This window comes from Cimex lectularius, unplaced genomic scaffold, assembly GCF_000648675.2.
Source record: "Cimex lectularius strain Harlan isolate CLEC.00 unplaced genomic scaffold, Clec_2.1 scaffold66, whole genome shotgun sequence".
Lineage (NCBI taxonomy): Eukaryota > Metazoa > Arthropoda > Insecta > Hemiptera > Cimicidae > Cimex > Cimex lectularius.
In genome coordinates this window covers 1,000,155-1,017,557 of record NW_019392701.1, presented here as the reverse complement: position 1 = coordinate 1,017,557, position 17,403 = coordinate 1,000,155, and the positions used below count along the sequence as shown (strand labels likewise).

General features: G+C 34.4%; 2 protein-coding genes and 1 long non-coding RNA gene across 23 annotated transcripts in view; 2 read left to right on the top strand and 1 right to left on the bottom strand.

Annotated features, from left to right (window-relative positions):
* Positions 1–4,595: 4,595 nt before the first annotated feature.
* On the top strand, positions 4,596–14,866 carry LOC106668903 (alkylated DNA repair protein alkB homolog 8). Its single transcript, XM_014398069.2, has 8 exons — positions 4,596–4,948; positions 6,949–7,180; positions 7,592–7,723; positions 9,617–9,817; positions 10,780–10,936; positions 11,011–11,233; positions 11,339–11,494; positions 13,945–14,866. The coding sequence occupies exons 1-8, from the start codon at positions 4,847–4,849 to the stop codon at positions 14,572–14,574; spliced, it is 1,833 nt and encodes a 610-aa protein (XP_014253555.1). The 5' UTR covers positions 4,596–4,846; the 3' UTR covers positions 14,575–14,866.
* Positions 7,019–17,403, bottom strand: part of LOC112126657 — a 59,316-nt gene continuing 48,931 nt past the window's right edge. For 2 of the 3 annotated variants that reach the window (XR_002910120.1, XR_002910118.1), the window contains one exon: positions 7,019–7,096. This is a non-coding gene — a long non-coding RNA (uncharacterized LOC112126657). Of the gene's footprint in view, positions 7,097–14,928; positions 15,007–17,403 lie in introns of those variants that run through there. The other variant, XR_002910119.1, reaches the window with a different exon arrangement.
* The window catches only part of LOC106668873, a 77,658-nt gene continuing 76,857 nt past the window's right edge, over positions 16,603–17,403 (top strand). For all 19 annotated transcript variants that reach the window (XM_024226134.1, XM_024226135.1, XM_024226150.1 and 16 more), the window contains exons 1-2: positions 16,603–16,755; positions 17,063–17,331. In XM_024226134.1, the coding sequence (XP_024081902.1) occupies positions 16,732–16,755; positions 17,063–17,331 (293 nt within the window). In that variant the 5' untranslated portion in view covers positions 16,603–16,731. The remainder of the gene's footprint in view (positions 16,756–17,062; positions 17,332–17,403) is intronic.

Genomic DNA, 17,403 nt, shown 5'->3' with positions numbered 1-17,403 from the left:
TCCAAATCTTTAGTCCTCCTTCCTTATCCCTTCCTCTAGAATTCCCTACCTAACTCTATTTGCCATGCCTCAACCCTTTCTACTTTTATCCCTTCTTTTTTATTACATCCTTTCCTCGCAATTTAACACCGAGGTTGATTAATTGTCTGTTAATTTTTTTCCTTCTTATTTAATATTATTTGTTTAATTTATTATAATGCTATTAAATTTAAATCTTTATTTATATATTCATTTTGACACAAATTGTGCCAATTTTTTTGTTGTTGTTAATCAAGGGGGTTCAAAGCCCCAGAGTAAAATTTATTTTCTTCCACTTCTTCTTAGAAGCATTATTTCATTTGCAATTAGTTCATTTCAATGAGAAAAAGCAATAGTATGTTGAAATGATTTGTTCACTTTCCTGTTTATATTATTAAATATTATATAGCTTTTAAGGTAGAGAGTAAATCATTTTCCATCAATTAATCCTTTAAGTCATCGTTCTAAATCCTTCAGTGAAAGCTCAGCAATAAAACAATATTTTGTACGACCAACCTTTCATCTCTTATTAAAAATAATAAGCAATGCTAGATTAGTAGATTAGTTGTTTTCAATCATGCTAGTCTGCCAATCCAAACAGAATACAAGTTCATCACCTCGCAGACTGCATGGAGAAGTTCCACAAATAAATAACTGTAAAACATATAAATAGTCCAAGGGTGGCTGTGAAATTTTGTGTAATAGTAAATGACTGTTTGAGAACCTGACATGATAAGGAGGGATTATTATCAGGCCATATACTGCTGAAACATGGGCACCTGCTTTTAGAACCAAGTATGCTTTTGACATGTAAAGATAAGTCACTTGCTGTGTCTAGAATAATTGAAGGTGACAGCAGTTCTTGAATATTGTATTTATAATGACAATTTTGTTTTTCCTTTATTTGGAGTCAGTTGTAGTTCCTTTCTTCCACTGTGACCTGTGTATTGTGGAATTGAACTTAATTTATTTACAATTCTCAAAAAGTGCTCTACCCTTATAGTAGTTAAGCAGTTTCCAAGGTTCCTCTTCACCTCTTTAAGCATTAATACTGCCATTAATGGGTTAGGTGGCACTGTTTCTGGGTTAATGGTTTGCAGTAACACAGGGCATGTTTCAGTGTTTCTGCCTCTTTATGACAGAGTCAGGATGTTTCTGTTGCAGTTTTTCCCATTTTTTTTCTTTTTTAGGTGGTAATTAAAATGGCAATGGACAGTTTAGTTTTTGCAATTAATTACATAATGATAATAGTAAAAACTAAATTTATTTTCTTTAAATATTCTATAAATCTAAAGACATCTGAGCGAGAGAAACAATAAGTTTCAAAACTTAGGTAGTGCGATCTTGATGCCATCCGAATTTTTGTACGGATTTTCTTTCCTTGCAATTCATGTGTTTAACAGCTACTCACTTTTCTCTAATCATTTCAGCCTGAAAGAAGGTCTATTATTTTCCTTAATTATTTCCTACTGAGAGAAAAGTAGATTTTTGTTTTTCTGGTATTGAGGAACTTAATTAATTGAAACTTTATTGGTCATTTCTTTCTCAATCCATTTGTTCAGTTTTGACATGCTTTAGGCATGCCAATTTGTGGTTTCGGTCCAAACAATGTGGGAGCTGTTCCTGCTTTTGCTCCTTTATTAATCTGTTCATTGCCTTGAATCCCCTCGTGTCCTGGTACCCACATCAGATTTACGTGATTACACTTTCCCAGGAGATGGAGGTATGTTAGGCATTCCTAGACCAGCTTTGAACTGAAGGTGGAGGAGTTTAAGGCTTCTGTGCTGCTTGGCTGTCTGAGAATAAGTACATGCGTGTATCTTTCAATGTTTATGTATTTATTTTGCAGATTTTTCATACAATCATGAAAAGGGATAATAGTATTATTAAGGAGTGGTGTTTAGTGACCGTTAGCCAATGATTATTTTGGCACTCTCAACATGACACACAAGAATGACACATCTACACGAAAAACAAACACTTTGAGCCCTGAAGATGATCTCAATAAAGATCGAAACGTTGGTGTGATAAAGAAAATGTTTTTCTAAAACCTACGTCACACCTGACGATCTCCAAATAAGTATTATTAAGGATGATATTAGGAAGATCCATACATTTGACTCTACTGAGGGGTTACATTAAGATTAAATTATATTAAAAATGGAGTGGGTCTCTTTCCGACCCATAAACCATGACCGGTATTAGTGTTCTATTGTGCATCTCTGTTATCTAGAACTCCTCATTAAGACTTTTTATTATTTTTTAATTTAATTTAATTTTATTTATTTATTTATTTTTGGTCAAATCTGAATTTAGACATCCCTAGAACTTACCTTGTCTGCCTGAATCTTTAGTTGCTCCTTGTTAAGCAAGTAGGCTGCAGCCTATGAATTGTGGCTCTGGCCTTTCCCTGAATAAATACATATATTAAGATGTTTAGCATGTAGAATGTTAATAATTTCGTCATTAATTGTACTAATATAAACTGGCAATTCAGCTGATTTACATAGAAAATCATCTGCATAAAGGTGACATTTGGAACAGTGAGAGGAGAGGATGTATTATCTATGTAAAAGGAAAAAAACTATGGTCCAATGATTAAACCTTGGAACACCCCTCAGCGAGGTCTAGAGGAAGAATAGCTAATATTGTTACGTACATACATATTGGATTATATTAGGAGGGAAGGAGATAATCATAGAGCACACAGAAGAACTGACCTTAAAAGTAGTGGATAAATAGTTTGTTAATGAGAATTTGATGTGAAATACAAAGGCGTTAGAAAAGTCAAAAAACACTAGGATAGCACAAGTCCTTGATCTATGTCTATGGATATCATCAATTACTTTGAAAGTTTTGTTTTCAAGTTATTTGAAATAGAAATAGGAATATATTTATCATAAACAGTTTCACAATAGGGTGGGCTCTTTTACAGTGAGTAGAAAAATATAAAATAATTAAATAAGAAAAAGGTTATGTAATATATTGCAAGAAATAATAATTAATAAGTAAAATTTGTATAGTATTCACATAGTTGAGTATGAATGAAGGAGAAAAGTAGGTATAAAGGAAAGTCTAAAAGAGGGAAGAAAAAAAAATTGCAACAAGATTACGTTAAATCATGTTAGTTTGATTAAATCATGGATTGTTTGCAAAAAAAAGTTGAAGGCTTCACTCGTTAATGCCTAAAGGGGCTGGGCCGACTTAATATGCCGTGGAATGGAATTCCACAGACTCACCCCATGAACTCTAAATGAATCATTCATAGATTTGGATTTATGATGCACGCTTTTCATAATATTGATACTAGAATTGGGAAAGAATTAAAATTTATATAATGAATAAGTATGATGGGCAGAGGTGATTTTTAACTTTAAATAAATAAATAAGAAATCGAACTTTAAGATAATCAAAGAAATTTATACCCAGAATAAACTTGCCATGTGTTGAGATGTGCTCTCTTCTTCATAAAGTTAATACAAATCTTGTGCCATTATTAAAAAGTATTCTAATTTTTTAGTAGAAGTGTGATTAAATGAAAAATAGTAGATAGTTCTGAAAAAAGTAAAAACAGGTAAAATAAGAGTATTGACTAGTTGGGAGATGAATTTGATATTTCCTAAGTGAACTTAAATCCCATTCACCCTTCTAGCAACAAAACCTAAATAATCATCCAAAGATAACTTGGCATTAAAAGACACCAAGTTTTTTTCTGGTTAGAGAAGGGTATTAAAGAGCCACCACGAGTAATGCAAGGAAAAACTCAGTTGGCAGATATATTTGTAAATAATTATTGATTGGGACTTGAGTGTGTTAAATTTGAGACCATTGTTCGAAGCCCAATTAATGAAGCTAGAAAGGTCTTTGTCAATGAGATGGATATAATCAGGAATTAAATGCAGGGGATATTGTATATAGACTTGGGTATTGTTAGAATATAAGTGAAATTTGGAGTAATTTCAACAAGAGGAGAAATCATTAATAAAATTAAAATCAATAAGGGTCCTAAAATTGCACCTTGAAGAACGCCAGACTTAACAGGAAGGTCAGATAAAAGTTAGTTTTTGACAATTTGTTTACAAACTGACAAATTTTGACCTGTTGCTCAACATTTCATTGAATGGTTGCTCTGAATCTTGTTTCTTGCTTGCATATTTTATTTCCAACCATAAGTTACAAATTTTCAAAATCTGTGGTGGTTAGCCAGGTGGAATGTCTGAAACCTAAACTATCTTCTATTTTTATGTTTTCCAGCATCTCACTCGTCTAACTATTTAGTTTAACTAATAAAGCTGTGCAGGTTTAATGGTGACAAATCATCTTGTTCAGTTCCTCAACTAAACATAAAATCGGCGATTTGTCTATAGGCAGAGGCGCAATTTTGTCTACGAGTGTGTGCTAGCCTTAAGATGCATAAACAAAATCTAATTTGTTCATTATTCAATTAATTGGTCAAGCGGACCACGAAAAATAGTGAATTTGTACATTATGTTACACAGTACATTATGTTGGTTAGTATGTGACATCACATACGGTAAACGACCTTTGATGGTTACTCTTCTAGTTGTGATAACTGATAAGGTGATGCCTTCCATGTCCATCTGCTGGGGCTGTCAGGCTGTCTTCTAAAGTCACAGACACAAACCTAACGGCCTAATGTTGTTAATTGTAATGTGTTTGTGTAGTGTTAGTTAGGAGCTGTTCTATTGGTGTTATTTGCTACGAGTACTACAATTTTTTAATTTAGAAAAATAAACTACTGACCAAACGCAAAAAGCTGTAGGCGATCTTTGCTTACTTTTCACTTTAAAAAATAAACTTTTCAACAATGAGTTCTGTGAAACAGAACAAGTTGAATAGGAAATTTACAAAGTATAAAAATATCTTGTGGGAGGATCATAAAATAATGACGAGCCAAGATCCTACAGAGGTAATAAACACATTTTGATTAGTATTAATCTTACAACTAGATCAACAAGTATAAATATAAACCAATACAAACTTTATAAATTTTATGCAAGGCAAGAGTGTTTACAAACGAGCAAGAAAATATTAAAAATATAATTATGTGGAGATCATGAGATGTGGTCTGGTGTGACGTAGGTTTTAGAAAAACATCACACCAGACCACATCTCATGATCTCCACATAATCATTGACTAACAGTCACTAAACACCACTCATTAAAAATATAAATCAACTTCATCCATAAAAAATTATAATCGTAGATGCTTATAAAATCATTCCTTCTCTCCAATTCAGCTTCCATTCTCATCATTCCAAGATCCAACAAGGCTTCAGGGTTGTCGACACTATCTCCCGTGTTCTAGAAAATAAAGAACATTGTTTGGGTGCTTTCGTAGATGTAGCTCAGGCTTTTGAAAGGGTCTGGCACAAGGGGCATGCTTTATAAACTTAAACGCTTCCTACCTATTCTATTAACTTATCCTGAAGTCCTTCCTAACAGACCACTGCTTCAGAGTGAGGTGAGGCAAGGAGTTCTCTGAAGTCAGACAGATACAAGCCAGTATCGCACATGGGAACAGTTTTGGTCCCATCCTTTATATCATTTATACTGATGGCCTACCTATATATTCCATATACCATCATCAACACCTTGTCCTCTAATCCTATCCAAGCTACCTCCAACATCCAGGAACACCTTGAGCTTATCGAACATTGGAGTAAAAAGTAGGGGACAAAACTGAATGAAGAAAACTGTCCTCGGTGTACGTTCACATTGAAAAAAAAAGTCTTGCCCTCCACTGTACATGAACAACAAAGAGATAGCGATTTCCATTCAAGTCACAAACTTTAGGACTAAACCTAGACAACAGACTGACGTGGAATCCCCTCACAAAACTTGGGAATTATGACATTATTAAGACAGCAACTTAGAAGACTTGGACAACAAGACTTTTAGAATGGAAATCTGCATTGACCATCAAAACTAAACTACCTTATACAAGATATTAATCCATTTCATTTTCGTTATCAATTGACAAAGTTACTTTTTTCAATCAATCAATTAATTATTCTTTCTAAGGTTTTGGTTGAGATAAAAAAGTCAGTGTCTCAGACCAAGGTTGTGGGTTCGAATCCCGCTCGTGGCACTACCTTAGAAAGAAGACTTATACAAGATTTTATTGTGACCACTTTGGATATACCTAATGAACTGTGGTGTTCTGCCAAGCTATCCAACATCCAATCTTTCCAATCAAAAGTGCTCAGAAGAACTACATCACTATTTACAACGACCTCAACATTCCTTTTGGCAACAAATCAGTCCGTTCTGATTCCGAATGAACCTCTCGATCCATCCTAACCCTACTGCTTGAGCCATCTCTACACATTCCCATCCTGAAAACCCACCATGTTGCCTTAATCGACGATGGCCTCGAGACCTCCTTGCCCCTTAATCTCTCACATTCAGTGCCAGTATTGGCTGGTTACTCATTGCATGTATCCTCCAGGTGCAGTGCAAGCATTAGTGGCTGGTATTAGTGTTTTACAATTTCTTAATTTACAAAACCTTTCCCTTGTTCTGTCTCACCTAGATTAAAAATAAGGACTTCACCGACACATATCACTCCCACCATGCTAAGTCCTCTCCTAGACCTCCCACCACACTATATAATAGGAAAATTGTAACGAGCAAATCAGTTTACTTACTGTACACCTCACCCTTGCACCTTCCTTGCAGTAGTTCAACCCAGTGCACCAGTTTTTACCACCTTGCTCAGAGTAATTTTCAATCAAGTTGCCATCACATTGGGAGAAGTGTGTTAAGAGTGATGGAGGGTATTTTAATTAATAAAAATGTTTAAAATCATTTATTTAATTGTTTTTATTTTTCATTATTTTTTGGACAAAATGCCTAGATTATAGTTTTTTGTTGTTATTAGTATTTAAATGTATGCTTTTGATGCAGGTATTGGTCATCTGCAATCTTGGAATCAATGATGGAATTAGCAGCAGTGATATTATAAATTTTTTTTCAAAATATGGGAAAATTGTTTCGGCATCTTTCGTTCCGAGAAAGTCGTATTCTTTTATTCTCTTCGATGATGTCCAAAGTTCTGAAAAGTGTTATCGACAAATTAATGGAAAGCTTGCCTTGGATAATGTGAAGAAGCCTCTCTATTTACTCTTTGCTCAGTCTTGTATGTGTCTTACTAATTAATGTTTTTCAATATAATTCAAATTACAATTAATTAAGGTTTTTAGTTGAGATGAAAAAAAGTCAGTGGCACGAGAGGGATTCGAACCCACGACCTTCGGCTAGATATTCCGCTGCTCTACCACCTGAGCTATCGTGACCTCGATCCACTCGGACATCAACTCCCCATCTCAACCCCACCTTATGAGTTTTNAGTTGGTGTCCGAGTGGATCGAGGTCACGATAGCTCAGGTGGTAGAGCAGCGGTGCATCTAGCCGAAGGTCGTGGGTTCGAATCCCTCTCGTGCCATTGACTTTTTTTCATCTCAACTAAAAACCTTAATTAATTGTAATCATATTGGTCAAGCAAACCACGAAATTAGTGAAAATAATTCAAATTGTTCAATTTTTGTAGTTCCACCTTTGGACAATGATATATTCGACTTCTCCCAACTACCTCCAGGAGCAACTTTATTCAAAGACTTTCTCAACCTAGACGAGGAAAACGAATTTCTTACAATAGCTAACGAATCGTTTGTTGGACAGTGTAAGATTACTGCAACTGTAGTTTAATTTGTGATATTTTTGTCATATAACAACACAATATAAAGCTAAAGAATTATATTGTGTTAGTTGGAACATTGTTATGGAATTTTAGTTTGATGGTTTTTACATTGTGTCTATACATAAAATCAAAATTATTTATATCTAATCTCAAACCTAAACAGCTTATTTCAATAAATCTAGCAGTAATTTTACAGATGTAGATAATGAATGAATTTGAAATTGTTTAAATCTTTTTGATTCCATGCACCCCTATAAATATTAGTTAAACTATTCTGCATACAGAGTGGTGCATTTTTTTGACACCATAAAAATAATGCACCACTTCTTTAATGGACTATCAATTCACTTCTATCTAGCCATATTCATAGTTTTAGCTATATTGTCGCATTGCTCAGAGGCCTTGTCATTGATGGCCCACAGCGTGTATACAATTTCATCGGCCAAGACCAGAGGTCCCCACCATCCTAGTCGTATACACTGCTTCTTCAGCAAGGAGGCCTCCATGCCACTCCTGGCCTACCAGGGACAAAGGAGTTGTGTTGACAGATGAGAGTCATTAGAGAAGATGGACAGAAGTGAGAGCCTGTTATTAGTTAGTTGGGAACTTAATGAGAAGGTTATCAAGGAGTCAGTGCAGCATGAGATCAGCTGCCTGAGTCTGGAATCTGAGTCCTGTCAGAGTTCATCACCATAACAAGACCTGCCCGCAAGATTGACAACCCAACAACCTCTTCCCCTGCTTGAAGATATATGCTGAGAATTAAATCAGATTGTAAGCCAGGGGTGCCACCCCTTGAACTTATAAGCTGCTCTACTTCTTTGAGGGAGATATCCTGGGGCACAGAGGAAAAAGAGAGATCTGTGGTACAATATCAAATAGTTGTAGGAGACTCAGAAATTTGGGCTACTGCCAATCAAAACATACTCAATAAAAGAGTATGCCATGGAAAACTTTGGTTTTCTTTTCTTGAGACCATTGACATAAAATTTCTAAGTTGAACTGGCATGATATGACCACAATGTGTTTGTATAGCATGCTCCAGTTGGTTTACTTTGATTTTAGATTTTATATGGTCTCACATTAAGAAGTCGAGAGGCGCTTCTCACTCATTTTTTGCTGGTAATGACTTCCTTTATGAACTAATTTCACATTATCTCCAGAATTAAAGTTGCTAATCATTCACATAATTGAACTATGGTAAGGAGTTGGCTACCCAGGGTATCTTGTTTAAATTTTTCTGCCATGCCCCAAAAACTTCAACTTTATGAGATTTCTCTGTGCGGTAGTGCTGATGAATTTATAATTCGATCTTTTCTGGTCATTTTGTTCTGTCTATCATTAAATTCTACAGGTACACTGAAGATGGCGAAACCTGTCTGACAAATAAAACAGAGAGAGATCTAAATGATTGGTAACAACCAAATTATACTGTAATATTGCTCTATCCACACAACTTTCTCCTGAGTTGGATACATTTTGAACTAAATGTTTGCCAGTGCTTACCAAGAAATTAGTTTTAATTAGAAAATTGCATCAGGTTCAGTTAAGCAGATTGTGCATTACCTTTCCATTAGTTTTTCCAATGATGTGTTGAAAAATGCACCACCCTGTATGCAGAATAGTTTAACTAATATTTATAGGGGTGCATTGAATCGAAAAGATTTAAACAAATTCAAATTCATTCATTATCTACATCTATTAACTCATCACATTGAACATCGTGAACTTTCTGTAAACTACTGTTATTGTTTCATAACCATCTACAGTTCCATTGTTATAGCTTAAATTTGTAACTGTAGAGAATTGAATTATTATTTAATTTAACCAATAAGTTAATTTATGAAGAGGAGCATTAACACTTTTTTCTTTCAGCCACTACTTTAAAACAGCGTAAAGTGTTTCATTATGGATATGCTTTTCTGTATGAAAATAATAATGTTGATAAAAACAACCCTCTCCCCAATGGTCTACCAAAAATATGTGATATTATCCGACCGAGGTTAAATGAAAAAGGATATCCACTTCTCAATAATCCAGATCAACTGACAATAAATCTGTATTCTCCAGGGCAAGGTAACTAACAATCTTTTAATGGTTTTAACTGTTCATTTTAACTGTTCGTGACTTATAGTCGTAGTATTAGTAGTTTTTACAACTTCTTTAAATTCACTAATTTCGTGGTCCGCTTGACCAATTAAATCATTACAATTAATTAAGGTTTTTAGTTGAGATGAAAAAAAGTTAAAAATGGCAAAAGGAGGGAAAACTCATAAGGTGGGGTTGAGATGGGGAGTTGATGTCCGAGTGGATCGAGGTCACGATAGCTCAGGTGGTAGAGCAGCGGCGTATCTAGCCGAAGGTCGTGGGTTCGAATCCCTCTCGTGCCGTTAACGTTTTTTCATCAACTAAAACCCTTAATTAATTGTAAGTATTTACAACTTATTGCATATTGCTGCTTAGATGGTTGTAAGCCGTGATGTTTCAAGGGGATTCAAAGGATATACTCCATCCTAGCCTAAGCAGAAATAATTGAGTTTTGCATGTTGTATGTTTTCAATAATTTTGTGGTTCACAACTTCACATTCCTTCCTCACTATAAGAAGCTATTTCAATGAGTAGGCCATGTTTTTCTTCTCATCAGTATAGGATTGCAATTGCATTGTCCCGTGGATAGGAGTTTTCATCAGCCTAATACTGTTTGGCTGGAGACTTTGTTTGAAGAGTAGCTATGGTGGGTTAGGTCCTAACACATTTCACCTTATTATTCTTTGTGATCTTATCACCGATTTCTCTGGGCATAAACACACTCATCACCTCTTTCTGGATGATACCTTATAGAGGAATATTTCGGCACCTAGGCATCATAATGCTTAAGTCAACATCAACATTTATAAAGTATTTTCCTCTAGGTCAACAAGGCTGAAACTAGTCAATATAGATTTTCAATACTAAACTTCTTAACAATTGTATAACATTAATAATTTTTTCTATAAAAATAATTATTTTTCTGTTTAATAATTTTTTCCTTTTCCTAGGTTTGCCTCCTCATATTGATACTCACAGTGCTTTTGAGGATGAAATTTTGATTTTGTCTTTAGGCTCTGATTGCATTATGGATTTCAGGAAAGATTCTAAACACATCCCTGTGATTTTGAAACGTAGATCCATGTTAGTGCTTGCTGGTGAATCTAGGTATGGACATTAATACAATAAAAAAAAAAAAACATGAAATTTGCTCATATTAAAATAAAGATATATTGTTATAGATACATGTGGACACATGGGATATCGGCTAGAAAATGTGATATACTTTATGATGTCGATCAGGGATTAGTTAATAAGGAACGTGACACAAGGATCTCGTTTACTTTACGCAAAATTTTGCAAGGGGAGTGCAAGTGTTATTATCCTAGCACTTGCGACTCACAAATGGCAAACAGTTTTAACAATGAACACCCTTCTAAATTAGAGCAACAATTTGTACATCAGGTGATGTATAATTTTTTTTAAAGCTTGTATTATCTGAAATATTTACTTTTGTAATTTGTGTTGTATTTTTATAAATTATTTGTTAACAGTAACAAAAATTTATAGGTTTATGACACCATATCAGATCATTTTAGTCAAACCCGCTACAAACCTTGGCCTAAGGTTTTAAATTTTGTACAATCCTTTCCAGTTGGAAGTATTTTATTAGATGTTGGTTGTGGAAATGGAAAATATTTTAACCACAATCGTAAAATATTTGAGGTAAAAATTATACCCTTGTTATTTTCAGTTGTATAATAAATATGGTTCAGTTTATTATCCTCATAACTTTTTGGCTTTTTAACAAGTACGATTAGTTTTAATTTCAATGTTAATTTTTTTTACTAAACCTAAAGAATATAAAATTGACTGTCAAAGTGTATTTATGAACATAGTCAGGTTGTAGTATCAGCCTTCGATAATAATCCTTTGAGGGTTTGAGTATTCTATTCTGCATGTTTTTTCATTGCAAGCGTATTTACTTTTTTTCTCACTTACATTAACTTACTTTCAAACCCAATATTAGTTGAAAAGGATAGTTCTACTAACAATTTTTTTTCCAGAACAGAACAAAACAGAAATTTTATTTACAAATATATACATTATATACAATGGTTTGGTGGAGTGTCTGTTTAGAAACAGTTACCTCCAGCTGGTTAGGATATAATGAAATTTTTATTATTTTCTATAGAGGAGAAGGTATTAGATTAAAAACCAGCTATAATAGGCAAGTTATAGGAGAACATTCTTTATTCTCCTGTTCATGTACCTGTTGTCAAACAATTGTCGCCTATTATTTGGCAGCAGATTGTGCTATTTTTGCATTGCTTAAAAAATTTAAAGGTTTGCATCTCTGACATATTCCAGCACCATAAAAATGTTTATCGCATTGTGCAGTTCTGATATGTGTACGTAAGGGGGAGAGTCTGTCGCAAGCCTCATAAACTTGTTCTGCACAACCTGCAATCTGGCGACATTAGTCCTGCATGTCAGGCCCTAGAAGGCCACAGATATAGGAGCTTTGGCCTGACCACTACCTTGTATAGAAGAAGCAGGCCAGAGAAAAGTACGCAGATAGCCACTTTGCCCTTGTTCACTTTACCACTGACATGGGGAGTGAAAAGTGAGTTTATGGTCTAATATCACCCCAAAGATATTTGAACAACTTAAACCACGACACACTTTCAAATTAAATCTTATTATAAAGCAACGGTCTATGCTTGCCTCTGTTTTGTTATGTTTAATTTCAATTTTCCAACGATTGCAGAAACTTCCTATGCAGCATATTGCATTATTTGATCTGTTCAATATTATGTCTATCCTTCAAGAAGAGGAGAAGAGAGCTGGATAGAAACATCAGTAACAATTACAATTAATTAAGGTTTTTTAGTTGAGATAAAAAAGGGAATGGCACGAGCGGGATTCAAACCCACGATCTTCGGCTAGATACGCTGCTGCTCTACCACTTGAGCTATCGTGATCTCGATCCACTCAGACACTAACTTCTCATCTCAACCCCACCTTTTTAGATGAGAAGTTAGTGTCCAAGTGGATCGAGGTCACGATAGCTCAAGTGGTAGAGCAGCAGCATATCTAGCCGAAGATCGTGGGTTTGAATCCCGCTTGTGCCATTCCCTTTTTTATCTCAACTAAAAAAACCTTAATTAATTGTAATATATTAATTGGTCAAGCGGACCACGGAATTAGTGAATTTGAATCAGTAACAATGTCTCTCAGGAAAGGGATGATCCAAAGGAAACTCAGAATTGTCAGGATAAGAGGTAGGAGTAGACTATTGTTATTATGTAGGAGTCATCATCCTGCTAACTATACCATTATACCAAAAATTGTCAAAGGTCTCTTGGATATCTATCAGAACCATGCTTTCATAAGTTATATGCCAGCGTTATGTCATTTACTATCTTGTCTAACTAGGCAGTGGTAGATAGTGCTGGCCTGAAACCAAACTGCTCCGGTATAATAATGCTGTAAATATTTTACAAAAACTTTTTGTGAATCAACTGTCCTTTTCAACTACAGTAGAACCCCCTCTTAATCAGCCTCAGATCAACCAGTCCTCAGATTAGCCAGCCTATTCCATGAAACGGTTCTTTTTATTTTATTGCTGTTGTTAAAAAAAACGTAATTTAATTCTATTTTTTTAAACTCCCCTTTTGCTTCCAACTCTATTTTTCTATGAACCAACTTTTTTTCGGCTTTTCAGGAGCAAATTTCTTGAAAATTAAGATAGAGAAACGAGAAAGTTTTCTTTTTCTTTCAGTTCTGTTTTTACCTTTATCCAGTTATGTTCCATTAAATATAATAATATTTTGGCATGACATATGTGACTGCATAAAGCAAAAAAAAAATATATATATATATTATAATAAACATGTACATAGGTATGTATATATATTTGCTTGTTTGCTCAAGATACCTGATGAACTACGTTCATATGTAGGTTCTTTTCAAATAAAAATCGATTTATCACAGGAACCTCGGATTGAACAAGTAACAAACCAGTGTCTTGGTCCTGACTAGACCGGTTAAGAAGGAGGGGTTCTACTGTATTTAATTTATGTACTCACTCTCATCATTTTATTAATTAACCATTTTTGTATGCAAACCTTGTCGAAATACTAGAGTAAACATATAATTGAAATTATTTACAGATAGGATGTGATTACAGTCACAGATTAACAACGATTTGCAAGGAAAGAGGATTCGAAGTATTACGAAGTGACTGTTTATACCTGCCTTTCAAAGATAATTTCTTTGATGCTGTAATAAGTATAGCAGTGCTTCATCATTTGTCAACACTTGAAAGAAGAATTCAAGCTTTTGAAGAAATAATCCGAGTACTCAAACCTGGTGGAAAAGTTTTAATCTATGTGTGGGCTAAAGAACAAAAGCTGAACAACTCACCATCTAATTACTTAAAAAGTGGTGAAAATCATGTTAAACAGAGTGAAATCAATTCTAAACAGTTTAATTTGAAGTGTAGCGTTGAAGATACTTCCTTAAGGACAGGTGTTGAAGAAAGCAGTGAACAAAAAGGTGGTAGGACACCAGGAAATTTGCCTTTACCGGTTCACACTAATAGGATGGAATTCACACAAAAAGAACAAGATATTTTGGTTCCATGGAAGCTTCAACGTAAAAACATTGAAACGTCAACACACCTTAGATATTACCATGTATTCCAAAAGAACGAACTTGAAGACATTTGTTTTCGTTGTAAGTTCAAAATATTAGACTCATATTATGATAATGGTAATTGGTGTGTGCTGTTAACAAAATAATCTAGCAGTGTTAACATATTTTTTGGAATATTGTTACACCAACTGTTTGAAGATAAAATCGCAACAAAGATAAAAATAAATGTATTACATACATTGATTATATGTATAATTTATATAGTCAAATCTTTAAGTCAATATTAATAAACTGTGACAATATCAATTGTTTAAAAATTATTATTACCTTTAAAAAATATTGTTACATATTTTAGTGTTAACGTGTTTTAGTAAATTTATACTACTGAGATGATCTTGTTCTCTTTTAATAAATTCCATAAATTATTTTGTGTCTGCACCTGCGAAATATTTTATTTCCTTAAGTCTCTTGCTCCCGAATAGTCCTACTCCATTTTTCGTCTCCTCGCCATTTTTCACTGTTCGATTTGCTTCCGTTCAGCTATCATAGTTATATTTTTCAAGAAAAACACACAAAAACTACAAAAAATTGAAAAAAATTTTATTGTCTTTTTCGATGTAAAAGGTTCATAGCACATTTTTTTAACGTATTTTTCAAGAAAAAGGCAAGAAATTGAAAAAATTTGGAAAAAAGGTTGTTTTATTAACTTGTCAAGGAAAGCATGTGTGATGAACTTATCCAATTTTTAGCCTTTATATTTTTACGTTTCAACACCTTTTCTTGACTCACCCTCGCCAATTTTCTCATGCAATCCTTTCAATTATAAAAATATGTCACATTTTATGTGCTGGTTCATAATCAACTAGAACAACAAGTCCTTAAATTGCTCATAAGATGAGACAGCCAAGCAGCTCAAAAGCATTAGGGCATTCATAAAAATGTCATGACAAGATAACAATATCTTAACACTGTTTAGTGTCTGGGCCTTTTTTGTGGCCCTGAGAAGGGCTGGCATTATGGGAGGAGCCGATGGTCAAAGCTCATGGACTGATGTCAATGAGCATGATGGTTGATGCAGAGGGAGGTGGTAGACTCGGTAGTGAGCGAAAAGACTCGTGCTGCAAGATATATTGGCAGTTTGTTTCCCCCTCATTGGACACACTACAAATGGGGTTGAATAACCACATGTGTTTTCTCAGATGACAGTGACCGGAATATAGCCCTATCACTACCCTGACTGTAGGCATGTGCCACTTTTGGTGAGAGTTATTTTATAACTGTGTCAGTGTTTACTGCGTCTTGTGTTTCTGGAGTTCATCCATGTCAGCACTATCTTCAGCAACAAGGGTACTTGCGATATTGTCTCTTGCACTCATAACACCTGACATGGCTGTCTGCAGCACGAGTTTTTTCGCTCACTACCGAGTCTACCAACTCTCTCTGCATCAACCATCATGCTCATTGACATCAGTCCGTGAGCTTTGACCATTGGCTCCACCCATAATGCCAGCCCTTCTCAGGGCCACATAAAATGCCCAGTCACTGACCAGTGTTAACATTGTCTTTACCTCTTGAGTTCATCCTTTTTTTGTGTACCCATTTTGAGGTTAGTCTATGTTTGATCTTGTTATCCCAAGTATCTGTGTCTATATTGATTTTGCATATTCCCTTCTGCCCCCTCCCCCAATAAGTTATCTTTTCATGACATTTTTATGAATGCCCTAATGCTTTTGAGCTGCTTGGCTGTCTCATCTTACGGGCAATCTAAGGACTTGTTGTTCTAGTTGATTATTAACCAACACATCAAATGTGACATATTTTTATAATTGAAAGGATTGCATGAGAAAATTGGCGAGGGTGAGTCAAGAAAAGGTGTTGAAAACATAAAAATATAAAGGCCAAAAAATGGATAAGTTCACACATGCTTTCCTTGACAAGTTAATAAAACAACCTCTTTTTTAAGTTATTCGGTGAATTTACTTTTATGTAGGCAATTTTATTTTCAAAATATTTCACTCAAATGGGTAGTTTAGCAAAAACTCTTGAGGTCTTCGTGACGTGTTAAAGTTACTTTTGTTAAAACTTGTCACAATGCCGTGTGACTTCGCCTACAATTTCATTTTTATGCAATAATATTACTAATAATACTTTATTATCAACAAATAAAAAATACAAAACTATGGCAACAATAAACACAACACATTTGACAAACACTAACACTTACACATTTACACAAATCCTTCAAAATATTAACAATGACACCCTTGCTCTCTTAAAGTGTTAAAATACATTTCAAATTCAATATGGAGAAGAAAGGGGATGATTTGGTAAGTGCATCTTAAACACACTTATAAGTTGGTTGTATGAAGTAGAAGACTAAAACATTTGATAATATATGTTAAAGTCTCTTTGTATTTGTTTTGTCTTTGTATTTAGTTAGTAATTAAAAAACAAAAATTGATTAATAAAAATTTGTGTGCAGTACAAGTGCCAGCATGATTTCCCTGCCTTTATATAGTTATTAATAATCTTACAATTAAATCTATTTTATTATTTTTCTTTGTTTTTTATTTGCACTGCTACTGTTGTCCATTGAAAAACAGCTGAAAAATAATTTATGCAAACTTTTTACAGTGTCAAAGAAAAACTGGTAGATCACATTTGTTGAACAGAAGGAGCAATCTTCAATCTACACAGAGTCAACGGTCAACGGGTTCAAGGGTATTGTTCCCTTATGGAACGGAAAACTCAATCAACTCTTCCATCCTTGATGGGCTCACGTCCATTCAGAGCTATGCATCCCAGCCATCGACATCTAAATCACCATCGCACATTCCTGTTTATTCCAACTCAAGCCGCAGCACCAACAGTGGAATCGGCGACCGAAAAGAGTCAAACGAAAGGTAAAGTAATATTTGTCGATAATAAAACTCTACTAAACTAATAAACTTCAATAATAAAATGTCGATACTAAA

What these genes read in the sequence shown, in the direction of transcription:
- LOC106668903 (XM_014398069.2), top strand. Translation starts at nt 4,847, where the DNA reads ATGAGTTCTGTGAAACAGAACAAGTTGAATAGGAAATTTACAAAGTAT. An exon ending in TCTGTATTCTCCAGGGCAAG is followed by an intron (nt 9,818 to 10,779) that starts GTAACTAACAAT and finishes TCCTTTTCCTAG; the next exon opens with GTTTGCCTCCTCATATTGAT. An exon ending in ACAATCGTAAAATATTTGAG is followed by an intron (nt 11,495 to 13,944) that starts GTAAAAATTATA and finishes AATTATTTACAG; the next exon opens with ATAGGATGTGATTACAGTCA.